General features: G+C 33.6%; 1 protein-coding gene across 4 annotated transcripts in view; it reads left to right on the forward strand.

Moving 5' to 3' along the window:
- The first annotated feature begins 199 nt into the window (after positions 1–199).
- Positions 200–17,162, forward strand: part of RhoGAP100F (Rho GTPase activating protein at 100F) — a 65,543-nt gene continuing 48,580 nt past the window's right edge. For 2 of the 4 annotated variants that reach the window (XM_066295741.1, XM_066295742.1), the window contains exons 1-2: positions 201–1,147; positions 9,474–9,591. In XM_066295741.1, the coding sequence (XP_066151838.1) occupies positions 9,508–9,591 (84 nt within the window). In that variant the 5' untranslated portion in view covers positions 201–1,147; positions 9,474–9,507. Of the gene's footprint in view, positions 1,148–9,473; positions 9,592–15,322; positions 15,405–17,162 lie in introns of those variants that run through there. The other 2 variants (XM_066295744.1, XM_066295743.1) reach the window with 2 other exon arrangements.

Raw genomic sequence — 17,162 nt, forward strand, 5'->3', positions numbered from 1 at the left:
AACGGTGTTGCCATGTTGCGAAGTCATGGGATGTTTCTCGGCCTGATGATTTAGTAATGGAATGAAACGTCGTGTCTCTATAAAACAAGAACAGAAATAGTAAAGAAATAGAGGAGTAGTAGGTAAAAAATAGACTTGAGAGGAATCAATGGTTTTTCCAAATGGATTCATGGGGCTATTACTAGCCGTTTCTGTCTCCATCAAGATTCTGTCTCTTTTTGTCCTTCAGGAAAATATAATGTTTTTTGGAATCTCAAATCTAATCTAAAGACACTTTATCAAGATCATGGTTCTCATTATAGTAACTGCAGATTAACAGGACCAAATTATTGTAAGTGTTACATGTTAACCCATTTTGCAGTTTGCGTGCGCTTAATTAGTACCGAATATGTTTTTTTAAGAATCATAATTTTTCATGATATGATTCACAATTTAGTTTTCTTGATTTAGGATTTAAATAAAGAAAATATCATCTTTGGGGAATATTGTTGATAAATTTCCAATACTTTTCGCCCCATTGTTATATAAAATCAACCACTGAAATCAACTTAAAACGGGCCTACAATCCATAAGATCAGCTTGTGAGATTCTTCCAGGGATTTTTCTCCCGGACAATGCGACAACACTGGGGAGGCTCGTTTCGCTCTCTGGGGCCGATCAAAATTCAAAACGGGTCATTTTAAACAAATTCCTCACGACTAATTCGCAATTAAAGGTTGATAATCGGGTCCCTTTATCGCAGACATCCCCCTGTACCCTCCGCGATCGAGTAGAGTAGCTAAAACGCGAGTGAACCTAATCAAGGACGACATTTTCCTCTTGAGTTTTTCATTCAATAAATCGGTTTAGTTGTACTACCAGGCCGCGCGTCGACAATAAATTACGATACTTTTTATGTTAATTGATCTGGGTTAGGCCTAAAATCGGGAATTAGGACGATATTCGGACGCGATTGGTGAGATTTGCGATAATTTAGGACAGTCGGGCCGTTATTGATTAAATATAGTGGAGCGGTGGCACTCTTGGGGCTACATTCAACGCCAAAATTCATTATCTCGGCCGAAAATGCAATCAATCCTGATGATTATCACGACCAGAAAGTTCCCGAGAAAAATGTTTCGGAATAGGTGATTATGGTCCTAACCGAGTAAGTCACTTTTTGTATCTTATAATTACGTACAGTACTGAATTTCAGGTTCTCGTTTTTTAGATCGTTATAGACCACATTTCTAGTTTTCCTTGTTTCAATTATATTAATTAAAAGTATTGTAAGTGATACTACATACATATATCGTTGAAGTATTCACGGAAATGTGACCACGACACGAAGTCGCCCTTCCAAAACCATGCAAAAAAGAGTCTGCTAATAGAAGTTTAAATATGCACCCACTTTTTTAATTTAAAGAGAAATCCTTGTAGAAATCTAATTAAATCAGTAACGATTCGGTGGAATTAAATATAACCGTTGCTTCAGGGTTGATTTTACTTTAATAACATTAAATTTACTGACTTACTCAAATCAGTTACTTAAATCCTTGTACATTTTACTTGATCGATGTCAATTTGATTGCCAATTTAATGATTTATCATCGTTGCTTAAATTTTTACGGTTATCGTTAAATTCGTGTTGATTCTGTGAACATAACAACAGTTTCACAAGTGACTTTACTTTGAGAAAAATAGATGAGATTTTTTCATTTTTGCAACTTTTTTCCAATTTAATTCCCTTACACATCTTATTACATCAGTCATGATTTAGTGACATTAACAGTGGTTGCACATATGTATCTGTCTTTCGAAGGAAACGTCAGATTTACCGATTTACTAAAATAACTTTTAACGTATATTAAATCCTTGCAAATCTGATTAAATTATTCATAATGGTAATGACCACGGTTTTAAGGACTTAAACATTTCTCTAGTTTTTATTAAATCAGTCAATGCAACAGTAATGTCACAGATGCGCTTACTTCCATGGAAATATTAGATATACATACACTCATCATCATTTAAATAAAAACCAAATGTCTGAAAAACTTGATAAATTTGTTGACGTATTTATAATATACCATGCGGCTCTAAATTGACTAACTCCCCTCCCCTCTCTTGTGCACTTTCAACAAATTATTGCTTTTTTAAAATTCGAAAACAGTATTAAATAGAATAAAAATATTGTTTTTGACGTTTGTTTATTTTTTTAAATGCTGCTTATGTCACCGGTGGCGCAATACTGCCGATTTGTTAAAATTGAAACATGTATTAAGAGACAATTAAAGGTCTCTCAAATCTAAGTTCATTGATTTATTGTAATTAAAAATGTATTCATTCGTTTTTGAAAGAGACCGGTATAAATTTGGTAAAAAATACAATACAAACTCAGTTAAATAGGACGTAAAACAATGAAAAAACATGTTTGTTGATAGGAAATTGATTTCTTTTCGACTTTGTGCCCACAAACGGTCTTTTTGACTTTTTGACAAAAACTGTTTGTTAGCCTAAAATTGAAAGCAATCCAATTTCCTATCAACAAACAAGTTTTTTCATTATTTACGTACGATTTAATAGAATTTGTATTGGATTTTTTACCAAATATATACATATTTTTCTCAAAAGTTAATCGATAGGTTGTGAATCGTATTACACCATTGAATGTAACTTTGAACGACCTTTAATTTGAAGTGTCACTTGACCTATGTTTCAATTTTAAAAAATCGGTCTTTTTGCTCTATCGATGACGCAGCCAATATTTAGAAAAATAAACAAACGTCAAAAGTCAGTATTTTTCGTTCTATTTAATGCTGCTTTTGAATTTTTGCAAAGTAATAATTTGTTAAAAAATGAACAGGGAACGAGGGGGGGGGGGATAATTTAGCCTCACATAGTGTAACATTAGAATAATAGCGAATTCAAAAGTATTTAATTACAATTAATTTTTTTACGTGGTTTCACGCGCTATGACTTACTAAATAAGCTTTAAAAACAGAATTCAATTCTTGCAAATCTAATCAAATCGGTGATCATTTATTCGCGGATTTAATGATTTGTTCAAATACAACAAAATTTTGTGAATATTTGAGGAAATCAGTGACAAACCAGCGAAATTAATCACGTTTTCATATATAACTATATTTTGATAATAAAATTGGTTTTACTGATTAACTAAATCAGCATTCAAATCAAAGTTAGCTCGCTCTAAACCTGACTAAATCATTGATAATTTATCCGATATGTTCTATGATTTAATTGGAGGTGATTCGGTGTAGTTAGCAATGGTTTGGCAGGTGAATTTACCATAATACGATAATTTACCACTCTATGAGTGATAATTTTTCAGTTTAATCGGATCAGTTCCCGATACGATTTGTTATGATTTCGTCAATAATTTATTCCACCTTCCAAGAAAGTATCCTGGTAATACAAATCCGGAAATCATGCAAATGCGTTAGACAGAAACAAATTTGCTATTTGAATCTCTCGTATTTCGACCCGAATACATAGAATTGGTCCATAGCAATCCATAGTCATCGACAGCCCATCTGAATTCGAATCGCATACTTTATCAAAATGTTCCTCTAAATGCGTAATCGATATCCTATTTCTATGGACCTTTTTTGCTAAGAAAGCAATGTCGACCCGTATTTGTCAATATTCGACAGTGAAGCGGAGTCATTCTATGCCAAGAAGGCACAAGAATGACATAGAATACGTTTCCCGACTCGAGGTCTGCACACGCGACCCTTTTGTTGCCTGCAAGCGCAAATTAGGGCGACCCTAATACAAGTTCCGAACGGGGGAACTAAAGGGAGTCTGGCTCGTGAATTATAATATAGAAAATTTTTCTTATTTTTTATGTTCATGCGCGTATTTCCGAGCGAGACTTTTACGGTTATTGCGCCATCCCCAAGAAACTGATGACGATTGTAAAGATCCAAGCTTCGAACCCCATAAAAACTGTCAGACTTTTCTTGATGATAATAACGGGGGGTTTTACTTAGCGCCAGATGCTACTGATTTCTATATCCCCAAAGTGAAATACGAAATCTGGAGTTCCCGTCAATGTTAGACCTTCGATGGTAGGTCGATTCGTGTTTAAAAATCTCTGAACAACAAGATGTTTACTTATTAAACTTAGTAGTTCTGGCCGAGGCTTGTAATTATGATCTACTCAATAATTTTTGGTATAAATAACTATAATACAACATATATCAATATCCATCTACCGTCTCGTTGATAGATCGAAAATTATACAGGTAATATGCAGAAAACTTTGAAGTGCTCTAAATCCTTAAATGACCGAAATCGGACATATATGAAGTTTTTTCCTTAAAATGACCTCACCTTTCATCTGACACACTCTGTTGTTTAGATAAAAAAATCACTTTTTTTACAAAAAACACGTAAATTCTTAAGTAGCTTTTTAGCTCGTTCTTCGATTGTAATTGGGATTTAGTGAGTGAAACCCGTGAATTATTCTTCTAGGTTTGTTCAGGTACTCTCCACCGATATAAACCACTCGCAAAATCAAAAGTTATTTCAGATGTCACTTAGGGACATTGGTCGATATCTTGGGATGTTTGAGGAATTTTCTTTTTTTGAAAAATGAAAAAAATTACCGGGTACTTTCGAAAAGCTGTAATTTTTGAAATACCCCATGTTTAGGAAATGCCTTATTTAATTTACAATTATTGGCAAATCTAGGGCAGTCGACAGATTCGGAACACTGAAATAGAATTTTCAGTAATTTACTTATTTACAACTTAGTTCCATCAATTTCGTCTAATTATATACATTTCGTATTTATTTTATGATTGCAAAGGAAAACACGGTTGTTGACAGGTCTGTTTCGTTTAAATACAATCTTACATGTTTTTTACTCAGACGAACCTTAGGTCGGCGGATTTGGCCGAATTAGTTGAATTTTTGGCAAACCATAGATATCTGGTAATTTGGAACATGTAACCAGAAATTTCCCTGTTTTATTTATTTAAATAAATAAAATAAAAGTTTTTTTTTACAGAATCGGTGGCGTAGACAAGTTTACGTTAAAAAAAGTTATCGATATGGTACAAAGTTAAAAATAGGAAATGTAATGCACAACTGTTATACTTACATTAATAATGATCGCGGCATTGGATAAGTTGAAAATATAACTTCCATTATAACATCATTTAGATGCTCTAGACAATAATTAAAAATATATTTGAGGATTTTAAAGATTTTTAAAAGTTTTCACAAAGTTTCTATTTTTTAAATAGAAATTTCGTTAAATATGCAATATCTAGGTCTATAGAGCACCGCTTAATAGCATTTGGGAAAAATTTAACTAAACTAATTTGATTTTCAATAAAAATGCTAATAAGCGTTGCTGTATACAGGCTGCCCCAAATTTTCTTTTAAACGGATATTTCGCTGATGGTATTTTTCCTGGCTCAGATAATTTTTCATACTCTTCGGGCTATTTTCTGTACCCGTTTTTTATGGTTTTTCTCACAATCTCCTACTACAGGTATTTAAACTAATTTTCTTGAAGTTGTTTCCGCGGTGAGCTTCACCCCTTAGTCGGTGCTCCTGCACCTCTTTTTCCTAATAAATATTTTTTTAACCTTCTGCAAACTCCCTTCAGTAATATTCATATCAATCACCCAATTAGTCAAAGCTAGGGTACGAGTTAACTCCTTGTTCGTGTGCAACAATCTACTTACCTCGTTTTGGTATACATTTCCTTTGAAAGAAGCAAACTTTCTATCATCATCTTCTCGTTCTCATTGATTTAAAAATCCAAAACGCCCTTTGCTTTTGTGAGTGACACGCTGTTTTTGATTCTTCGTAACCAACGCGTCTCGTAGGAGTTCATCTGAGCTGTTCATATATTTCAGTTGATTGAAAATGTAGTTCAAAAGCTTCAGTAGCAACTCCGCTTTCTTCAAGAAATTTTCTCTTCATCAATATCTTCTTCTGTTGTGCTGAATTTATCTTTTCTCATTTTCAGTTTTTCTGAATTGACCCTAACGGCTATACAAAAAGTTCTTTCTTTTTAAAATCGTTTCCGGAGTATGCTATTGATACTACAGTTCCAAAATTTTCCCTTCAAATCCCCTGCCAAACCTCCTTACCTCCTCCTTTTTCATGCAATTTCTTTTGAGGAATTTTTCTTATTGGCGGGAGGGACGAATCTCTTGGAGAAGGCGGAGCTGCAGCTGGAAACTTTGGAAGATAGCACGAATCAACTGAAGTAGCTGGCAGTCTCACTCGCTCAGATGCGGTCTAATCCAGTCTTAAGATGGATCTTTGACTCCAAGATTCAGTAATTTCTCCGGAATTAAATTATGATTTACCATATCAAAAGCCTCTAATATGTCGAAGAATAACCACAAGATGATATTTTTGTTGTCGAAGGCGTCGGGAATATATCGTGCGGCTCTAAATTGTCTTCCCTCCCTTTTTTTAAAATCTAAAACTGTTTGTAGGCATAAAATTGAAAACAAACTAATGTCCTATCAACAAATGAGTTTTTTAAATTGTTTTCGTACTATTTAATTGAGTTTGTATTGAATTTTTTTAATCAAATTTATACATATTTTTGTTAAAGATTCATCGATAGATTTAGAATCGGAATACACCATTGTATGTGGATTTGAAAGACCTTTAATTTGAGGTGCCACTTGACCCATGTATGAATTTTTAAAAATTTGCCATTTTGCGCTACCGAAAACGTATATAACACTTAAGAAAATTAACGAACGTCGAAAGGTAGTATTTTTTGTCTTAATGAATGCTGTCTTTGAATTTAAAAAAATTCAAATAGATTCAAAAGTAAAAAGGGCAAGGGGGGTCAATTTGGAGTCGTACAGTATGTAATATCTTCTTTTATAGCTTCTTCTAACGTTGAGGGGTTAGATGCGGAAGCCATGTTGAGGGTTCGACAAAAGTTTATAGTTTCCATAGCCGCTTTTCGATAACCTTGGCAAATTGGCTTTGCAATGCAATAGGTCTATAGTTTCCTGGGTCTTCTCTTGATATTTTCACTTTATGAAAGGGTATAACTGCGAAGGTTTTCAACTCACTTGCAAAAGTTTCTGTGTCAAGACTTTTATTTATTATTATTGACAACGATTGTGCCATTGTATTACCTACTTTTTTCTCTTTACCAATTTTATCTTTACCCGTCGAGAATTTAATGTTGGTGCTTGTGGTAGTGTGATGAACTTGCTTTAGAGTAGCAAGCCTCATAAATCAGGTTCATTTTAGGTATTCAGTTGTTCTCCTAAGATCCTTGTCCGTCATTGAAAAAATTATTAAATGTGGACCTTGTCTCTTTTTTTTAATAACCAACCCATTTTCGGAGAATGGATCATATATTCTATTAATATGTACATGTTCTTTAGTTTCATCTCCATATTAGTTGATCACTTGCAGTTATATTTTGCACCTATTGATATAACTTATACCAATTTCTTCTTTTAAAGATCTTCTTGCTTGAAAGCATTTTATGCGTTACTCTTTTGTTGAAATCAATATCTTTCGTATTAAGCTTCAGTGCATTAAAAATCCATTTACCTTAATGACTTTTTATATTCAGTAACTTTTATTATTAAAACTACATTATTATACAGAACATATCAACCTTTGACAAACGATGTCTCAACAATACCAATTTGGGTTTACGCGATTTCAGATAAAATTTAGCACTTTTTCGTGGCGTTTGCACGCAGGAAATGGAAATCGTAAGTCTCGTGTTTTCGATAACGGAGAGTCATTTTTAATTTATTTTTGGATTTGTAGTGACTTCCTAAATCACCTTTTAAATCAGGGTTAAATCCCTGTAAATGTGATTAAATTAGTGGAAGCACGAAAGAAATCAGTAATATCACAATAGTATTCAATCACTCTAGCATTGTGTGATGAACTTCCTTCGCCCTCACCACCACACTAGGTTTCAAGTAATCACTACAAAGAAGACGTTGAGTGCTTCGCCTACAACTAACTTATCGAGACGGATTTCTAATTTTCTTTCTCCATTAAATCCCAATTTACATTTTATCATATCATCTACAATAAATCAGTCATGAGTCCGTTTGTCTTGATTTGCAAGCTTACCGAGGTAATTGCCTAAATCGTAAAAAAATATAAATTAAATCAGCGATGATTCAATGGAAAGAACAAAGGATTCTCAAGAGGCTTTCCTGATCCCCCGAATTGACATCGGAGATTGACTGAGATGATTTATAAATTGCTGTTTGAATCACACTGTTAAATTCTAACAAATCTGATTAAATCGGTAATGATTTTACGTCGGATTTAGTGCCATTTTAAAAATAAGTTGAAATCACCGTAAATTTCAATTTAAATTCCTATAAGTTTTTATCAAGGCAATAATAATTATGTGTAACTTAGTAAAATACTATTTATAACAGAGTTAAACACTCACAAATCTAAAAATCTCGTAGATGACTTAAATACGCATTTAGTTCTTATCCTAATTGAAATATCTAAAAATATGATTAAATCATCTATGATTCAGATGAGGCAACAAAGTATGCATTAGAAATTTTGCTTTGTTGATAACATCAGAGATTTTGACTAATTAAATCACAGTTTAAATCATAATTAGGCAAATCTTCTAAATCACAATTTACATCCTTCGAAAACATTAAATCAGTGATGATACGGTTGGCTTTGATTCACAAACCTAGCAAGATAATTATCTAAATCAGACTTAAAAATCTACAAATATAATTTTATAGCTGAAGATTTAATAGTGGACGTATGTACTTATACATATGTAACGAATTTTTAAATCCCAACTAAAATCTTTGATAATTTGATTGGATCAATGATGATTCAGTGGAGACAGCTAAAAATTCACAAAGGTTTTCGCTGAAAACAGCACGGATTTATTAATTCACTAAATCATCGTTTAAGTTGTAGTTAAACTCCTATAAAGCCGATTGTATCGGTGGTGATTTAACGACGGATTTATTGATGTGTTAAATTTCAACTTAGATCTTTGCCATTCTTATCAATTCAATGAGGGTTCAGTGAAAACATTAGATTTTCAGACCAACTAAATTACAATTGAAATCAGATTTGAATGTGTAAATTGGGGATTTAATAATTTGCAAATTCCCAATTTAAAGCTCTGAAAATTTGGTTTAATTAGTGATGATGTAATTAAGAATTTAATGCAACCATTTCACACGTGCCTTCACTTTACATCAGATTTACTAACTTTACAAAATGTCATTTTAAAGAAGAATTAAATGTCAAAAATCTTTCAAGTTATTTGAGGGACTTTATTAGTTAGGGCCGAATTGGTAATATGGCGGTAACTTCACCATTAGAGGCATAACTAAAAAGCAAACAGACTTATTTAAGCAAAGTTACATGTCTGTTAAATCTACTAGTACGTTAAAATGTAATTTTAAGACTTTTAAGAACTGTGAGCTTTCTTAACTCAGTTTTCTGTTTTTCAGTTATACTACCAGATTATCCGGGAGTTAGTCTGGTATGCAGTGGCGGAAACTTGCGCGCTCAAAACTCTCGTCCGGTCGGTCACGCACGCGCATCATGCTCTGCTGTGGCCGCAGGAAGGTAAGATTCCTCTATATTCTCTATGTAACCCCTCCATGTAATGTTTTTATGTAACGGTCTGGCATCTGTGACTTTTTTAAGCTGGAAAAGCCTGTCGAGATTGAACTTAGAAACCTAAAAATCCAACTGCTTAAACTTATAACTAAACACGTTGGAAACAAAACGATCGTTTAAAATTTCAAGTATCAGCAGTTTAAGAAGCAAAATTTAATACTTTAGAGGCGGCGTATTCAAAAGAAACATGATTTTCCAGGCTGTAGCGCAAACTTCGGCTTAAATTCGCCTGAAGGGTCCAAGGAGAGAAATTGTGTCACTTTGATTATTAATCACATCAAAATTATAAGACAAATTTAAATTAACCGGCTCTGTATCATCATTCAGAAAATATCCCGGATTATGTTTGGATTCATTGACTTTGTTGTCTTTATTGATCATTGACTTTGTTGTCTTTATTGATCATTGACTTTGTTGTATATATATATATATATTATAGTGATTTAAAAAATACCGAGAATTAAATAAGAAAGTTTTGATTTGATTACAAACCCGTCGTTATCAGCAAGAAATGGCAAACTAGAAGGATGAACGGTTTTGTTATTTTAAACTAGCTCTAATTAAAGCCTTCAATCTGCAGTAATCACCTACATTATCAATTGAGTTACTACCATTAATGAACTAAAGGTATTTAAAAAGAGAGAATACTTTTTTTCTCAATTTGGGAGTGGAGGTTTCAGCAATATATATTGATCTTTCGATAAAAAAGGGTTTCAGCAGTCAGTTCTCATACAAACATACAATATTAATATATACATATATAGAGAATTAAAAGTCCCTCATATATTCGTTAAATACTGAAGGAAATATTTTTCATGAAAATGCGAGAACACGTTAAATACTATTTTTAGTAGCGCGTTTTTTGGCGTAACACACATGTATACAGAGTTACCCATGTAGTAAATAAATGTAGTTTTAAATTTTCTTCTCATGGAACCTCACGATGTTTTTGAGTCGTTTTGAGAAATTCTGAACATATTTCATTTAACATACTCGTGTCTAAATTTAACCGTTATTAAAATATTTGCGTAATACGGCAATTAGAATGTCCTGCTAGATTGCCTGACTTCACCCTTATGGAGTTATCTGAAACGTAGGGAGTAGTTAAATAAGTCCAACAATATAACAGACTTAAAAAATTAAATTACTCAGAAACCTCAACAAATACGTCCTCAAATGATAAGAAAAGTTCTTGAGAATTTTGTATTGCGACTTGCCCGCTATTAGAAAGTCAACGGATCAGAGTCTCAACCTTTGATACATTAGATTACAGTAGTTTGTATTGTTATTTTTTAAGTATTAATAGTTTTATCGTTATTTCTATTTTTGAAGTTTTTTTCGAAATGTGTTGAATTTAGACACGAGTATGTTACATGAAATTGTTTGGAATTTCTCAAAAAACTTAAAAATGTCATAATAGAGATGGGATTCTATAAGAACAAAAATGAAAAAGTACATTTATCTACTACATCGGAGGCCCAGCACACAGCGTCTGTTACGTTAAAAATGCACAACTAAAAACAATACTTAATGTTTTTGTGAATTTATGCGAGACTTTTGGCTCTCTGTGTATATATTACTGGTACATATAAAACTAATTCTCATTTTATAGATTTTAGAGAATATCCATTGACTTTTATTTCTCGAGCTTAAGTGTCGTGCAAAATGTTTTATGAAAAGAAAAATACAAAACATCATTTATCATTAAACTGAGAAGCTCCCTTTCTATGGCGTTAATTAAACGAAGTTGCGTTTAATTAATTTCCTATTAAAAATGTAAAATTTGTTCATTATGAGTTCGAGTTAGACCAAGGAGCCTCAAAAAGAATGAATGGGGCGTGATAGCTTTTAAAAATACATAATACACTGGAAAACATTGTTTCCAAGGCCTGAAACCAAAATATCCATAACCGATGCTTTCTTCGCTCTTTGTGCCCTTTCGATGGGCAAACTACAGTTACCTATAAAAAGACATAAAGTGGGCGCATTTAAGTTTCCAAACCACTGAATCATTAAAATGCTTCCGTTACCTGCCCCCACAGATTAATGCAGAATATTATAACCGAACTTGCTAGAAATTGCCTTTTCTGAAGAAGAGTATTATGAGTTTTTCTTCCAATTTAGAAGGTGTCTGGAATAAATTAATGCGGTGCTAAAAATTTATGACAAATAAATGGAATTTTTTATTTAAAAATTTCTGTCATTACACGACACTCACGTAAATATTTTCGATATAGCTCTCCTTGTGTAACCTTTCTGCATCAAGTCTTGACGAATATTTTAGTTCAGGTTAGTCAAAAGTTGTCACATCAGACATGGACACATGCGACGTATCGAACATGAGACATGCTCCTTGGAGAAATGTTCTAGAGCAACATTTGCATTTAAATTCGGAATTTAGTTGATTTGCGTGTTACGTTTCTAAGCAACACCAAGTATGGTGTTCGACTCGACTTATGCAGGGTGTCCCAGACGCATGGGGAGAGGGATGCTAAATATGTCTTATAAAAAAAATTTGATTTGAAAGAGGTTATCTCGGGCTAGAAAAAAATACGTTCTGTAGATTTAGGTAAACAATTGGGAAGTGTGCCTTCATAGGCTACCATGAACTCATAATCTTCAAATTACAACTAATTTTTCAAAAACGGCAGAAATTTTGGAGTTAAATGAAATTGACCTTTACACTTTGAATACAGTTATAAGAACTGCGAGAACTTAGATTTGATATTAGAATAAGAAATAAAGTGTAATGCCACAAACAATAATTTGTGATCCACTTTAGCACTCCGTTCATCAAATTCGTTTATTTTAATGCACAAGTTTATTATGGGTAGTAAAGAATATTCAACATCAACAAATACGATGTTGCCGTCCTGCACAACGCCTCATCGACAGACACACAGAGAGACAGAGGGAGAGAGAGAGAGAGAGTATAAAACAATACAGTTTTTGTCATCTGCCATTCTACTTCATGTCATAGTTCTGTTACTGTCACCGAATTTGAATTTTTGAAACTCTCAACATCCAACAATTATCTGCAGACAATGCAGGAAGTGTAACTAACTCATGGATTAACGGTCTCATTTATATTAATGTGCTCGTTTTTTCACGCATTATACCCCTTCTATTATTAAACGGCTTAATTAACACTCTTATTGGTTAATGAACTATTAAGAGCTACTTACTTTTATTGTTCGAACAAGCAATTATTACCATAACTATTATATAATAAAATGCCTGGTTGTAAATATATATTAAATCTGACATAAATCTATCAAAAAACTTGCGAATATCAAGAATTATGTTTAAAATTCATGTTAACCCCTAAAGATTGTCGCAGTGATATTAATAAATTATAATATTATAATAACTCACGTGTCTGCTATAATAGGCTGGATAATACGCGTAAAAGGTCTGGTGTGTGAAAAAGGATGCTATTTTCTATAATGAACGTTTTTATGCTGAAAGCGTTTTCATTAAAAAAGGTATATCTAACTATAGGACTCGTCGCATGATTGTAATAAATCAGTAGAAGTGTATGCAGTTATTATTAAGAAGAAGGTTCAAGTGTGGATTCTTCTGAATCGATTTGAATATGAACCATTTTTTATAATAACTTACCATTTAACAATAGGAACAGTTTTTCCGTATAAAATAGATCAAAATATTCAAGATGTCCCAAATGAAAATGCGAATATTAAAATTTTAACCACGGATTAACCATAATCGTATTCACCTTTAAAAATGAAAAACTCGTATTTTCCTGTTTTGTTAAAAAGTCCTTCAGTTTAACCTCTAGAGCTCGACCTTAAACAATTTATACTCAACTTATGTAAGGAACCTTTGTTATTTTTGTATATCAAAAAATGTCATATTCGAGTTTAAAAAGTGATTGGTACCTACGCTATTCAAAATCAACACTTAAAAAATGTCAATATTTCTGAAAACTTCCATGGGGAGACGTATGCTCACCTTTTGCCATTTTCAACATTTTTAGCGACGACATACCCGAAGCCCATGGATAAGTAGCTTTAAAAAGAGATTAAATTAATTCCATCGGTGAGTTTTATAAGCCTATTCAGACGAGATTGATATGCAGGGTGTCCATTTGAAGAGCTCAGTCGGAGGGACTTCAAGGTGAGGAATGTGCGTTTTAAAATTTGCAAAAAATTCGATGGCTTTCAAGGGAATTCGAAAGAAACAGACATTTTGGAAAAAGAGTATTTATAGTTTCTTCATCATATTTGACGAAGTAATTCAAAGTGCAAATTTTCCATCTTTTACGAAGTCGTGACGTCATATTGGATTTTTGCATTTTTGAGTTGGTTTTTTTTATTACGATGACGTATGACGTTTTTTCCAGTTTAGCCTTGCAGCTGGTGCGGTTCAGTCTGGTAATTAGGTGGAAATAGCAAAAAACCCGTTTTTGTAAAGAGCGAGCTGTAAATAACAAAATTAGAAACAATCACAATAAATGACGAAAATTATAAGAGCTGTTCGAAAAGTTCACCCTTCACTTCCAACCGCAGCTTTGTGCATCTTCTTAAATTATAATCTAATAGGGAAAGTTCTGGAGAACGTGCCGGCCAGCGTGTCTCAATTGTTTGAGACGACTTTACGGTGAAATATTTCAGACAAATAATCAGCTACTCTCCTAACATTGTGTGCCAGAGCACCATTTTGTTGTAGGCAAAGGTTATTTAAGTGGTTGAGGCAAATGTTGTTCCCGATGCAACTCGTAAGGTAGGTTTTTGAACAGTAGAAATATTCATCTGCGATCAAATCGCCCTCGTAAATGTATGGCCCAATGATCGTGATCGATATATTGAAACGTGCTTGTGGTGGAAATATTTGGTGTTCGCGTGATTTCCAGTAGTCCAGTCATGTTCATTTTGATGACTGAGCAAGCCTGAGTTCGTAAACTTACATTATTTCGTGAGCATTACGTCGGAAAGAAAATGGGGATTTCGCTCCAACACCTCCATGATGTTCTTCTAAGCCGCACCCCTCCGTTGACATAAATTTTCAATGGGCGATTGTTGTTTTCCTGGATACCACTGTCGAAATATTTCCAAAGTATATTGATGCGAAGTGGTGTAGTAAACATTTAGCATTTCTCGTTTATGTCGACTTCAAAATTTCTCACGGCCGACCTCCAGAAACGGACACCCCGCATATCTCTTTTGGCTTCCGAGATGTACACATGGTAACTCTGAAATGACTCACGTTCAGGACCAGAAAGACTTTCCACATCCTTAATGGGACTCAAAGCCAACGAGATTCCCATTCAGAATCCATGCCTTGCATATTAAATACCTACTCCATTTTAAAGCTTTAAAGCACTTGGATACGACCCCCGATCATTAAGCCAAGGCTGTAATTCATGCAGAAACTGAAATTCAGGGTTCTTAACAGCAGCCCAATCAGAATCGTATGCAAACATGCACGAATTCGCATCGACCCCCATACAACCCTCACGAAAAGAGACATATCTGAAAGACGGTCATTATTGGCACAATACGGCCACTCTCTGGAAAACTAGGAAAACTCAATTGACCCACGAGTTTTGGCGCGTTTCGTCACCGGACCAATGGTGGTGTTTCTCGTAGTAAAGTCGCGCGCATCATCCCCATCCAGCCCCACGTCACGGGAATCGGGAGATCGATATCCAGGCAGGCAAAATTAAGAGCCGCGAAACAAGCACGTTGATTTAGTTAATGTGTGATAAAAATGGCAAAGGTTGCTTTTTCACCAGAAAGGTAAATTAAAATAGTTTCGATACTGTATTCTTGTGATGAGTTTTGAGTTGGGACATCGACACTTTTTACAGAGCAAGCTTGGCAAGGTCCGAATTCTCATTTTCACGCTCTGAGCTTGCTCTGTAGAAATGTCAATTCTGCCGAGAGATTCTTTTGAGAATCCATAAATGTTTCCAACAATTTTTAATTTATTTAGTGCATGTTTCCTGCAGCTTTCTTTAACGAAAATATTTTCTACTAATTCATGTTCACGTAGGGTTTAAATGAAGGGTAAAACTGGGATAGAGCTAATTTATTCATGCGCCACCACTACGTACTATTAGCGCCAAGCAAGGGAATTACTACGTTACAATTTACGGGTTATTAGTACGTTTGTAGTACATGTAGTGCATTCACGTTGCTACCGCACTTTAGACTTTTTCTACACCTTTCCCAGTAGATTGAAAACTGAGTTAGATTGACCCGTGGCAATTACAGGTAGGTGCTATGTCATGAACCTTGTTACTGTTATGTAATAGTATTACGCACAGCTAGCAGCTGATTCGCGCTGATATCTTAACATTTCCATGACAGCCACGTGTGTTGTTTTAGGATTTCGCAGTGTAAACACGATAAACGTTATCTTTAGAGATTATCATAATTTAAATTTCAATAAATTTACAATGAAGCAGCAATAGGTCGTGCAAAAAGCACTTTGCACAACTCGTACGCAACATGTTACTTCACTCACCTATAGGAATTAGTGACCTGGATCTTGGCTCGGTCTCACACTTTTCGTTCTGCTTGTAACTCACTTTTCTTGTTATACTACTTTAAATTCCGCCCTGTTAACTTTTTAACAAATTGTTAATTGAAAAAAAATTTAAAGCCTCATTAAATAGGCGTTCGTAAATCTTTTTAAATGTTGCATCTTATAGCGCAAAATGGCCAATTTAAAAAAAATCTAACATGGGTCAAGTTACACTTTAAATTAAATGTCTTCAAAACTACATTTAATGGTGTATTGTGATTTATCGATTAGTTTTTGAGAAAAACAGGTATAAATTTGTTAAAGAATGAAATACAAACTCAATTAAATAGTACGTAAACAACGAAAATACTTGTTTGTTGATATCGAATTGGTTTGTTTGCATTGAATAGGACAAAATATACTGTATTTTGACGTTTGTTGTTTTTATTTATATATTCATTTATTTAAATCTTTGTTTCTACCAGTAGAAACGGGCTCTTGACCTTTAGGTCTTTATATGCCTGAATGTATTTGTAAGTATATTTATATACAATAAATTGGATTATATAGCTTAGTGATAAAAATGTTTGAATGAAATTGTGTTTGGAAATCGAAAGAGGAAATGTTTTGCGATTCTGGTTATGCAGAGTGAGTTCAGTACGATCCCGTTGTGAACGATTTTATTTATATGCTTTTTTTTAACCAAAGATTGAATCTTGCGCTCGCAAACAATATTTGACTAAAAAAAAGAATAAATAAATAAATAAATAAATAAATAAAATCCGTCCCAACCGTATCGTACTAGATCCTCTTTATACAGTAGTGGCCATAAGTATGGAAACTTCTTTAATATTGCATTTTTTATAACTATCGGGTATAAAATGAAATCGAACATATACAATAGATTCAACAATTTTTACTTTATCGATATCCTCGGTATATTGGTATTTATTGGTATTGCCTTTAGAATGCAGATAAAAAAATAAATTTGCTGCGGATAAAAGTATGGAAACTTTTTTAATTTGTTT

Source organism: Euwallacea fornicatus, chromosome 23 (genome assembly GCF_040115645.1).
Source record: "Euwallacea fornicatus isolate EFF26 chromosome 23, ASM4011564v1, whole genome shotgun sequence".
Classification (NCBI taxonomy): Eukaryota; Metazoa; Arthropoda; class Insecta; order Coleoptera; family Curculionidae; genus Euwallacea; species Euwallacea fornicatus.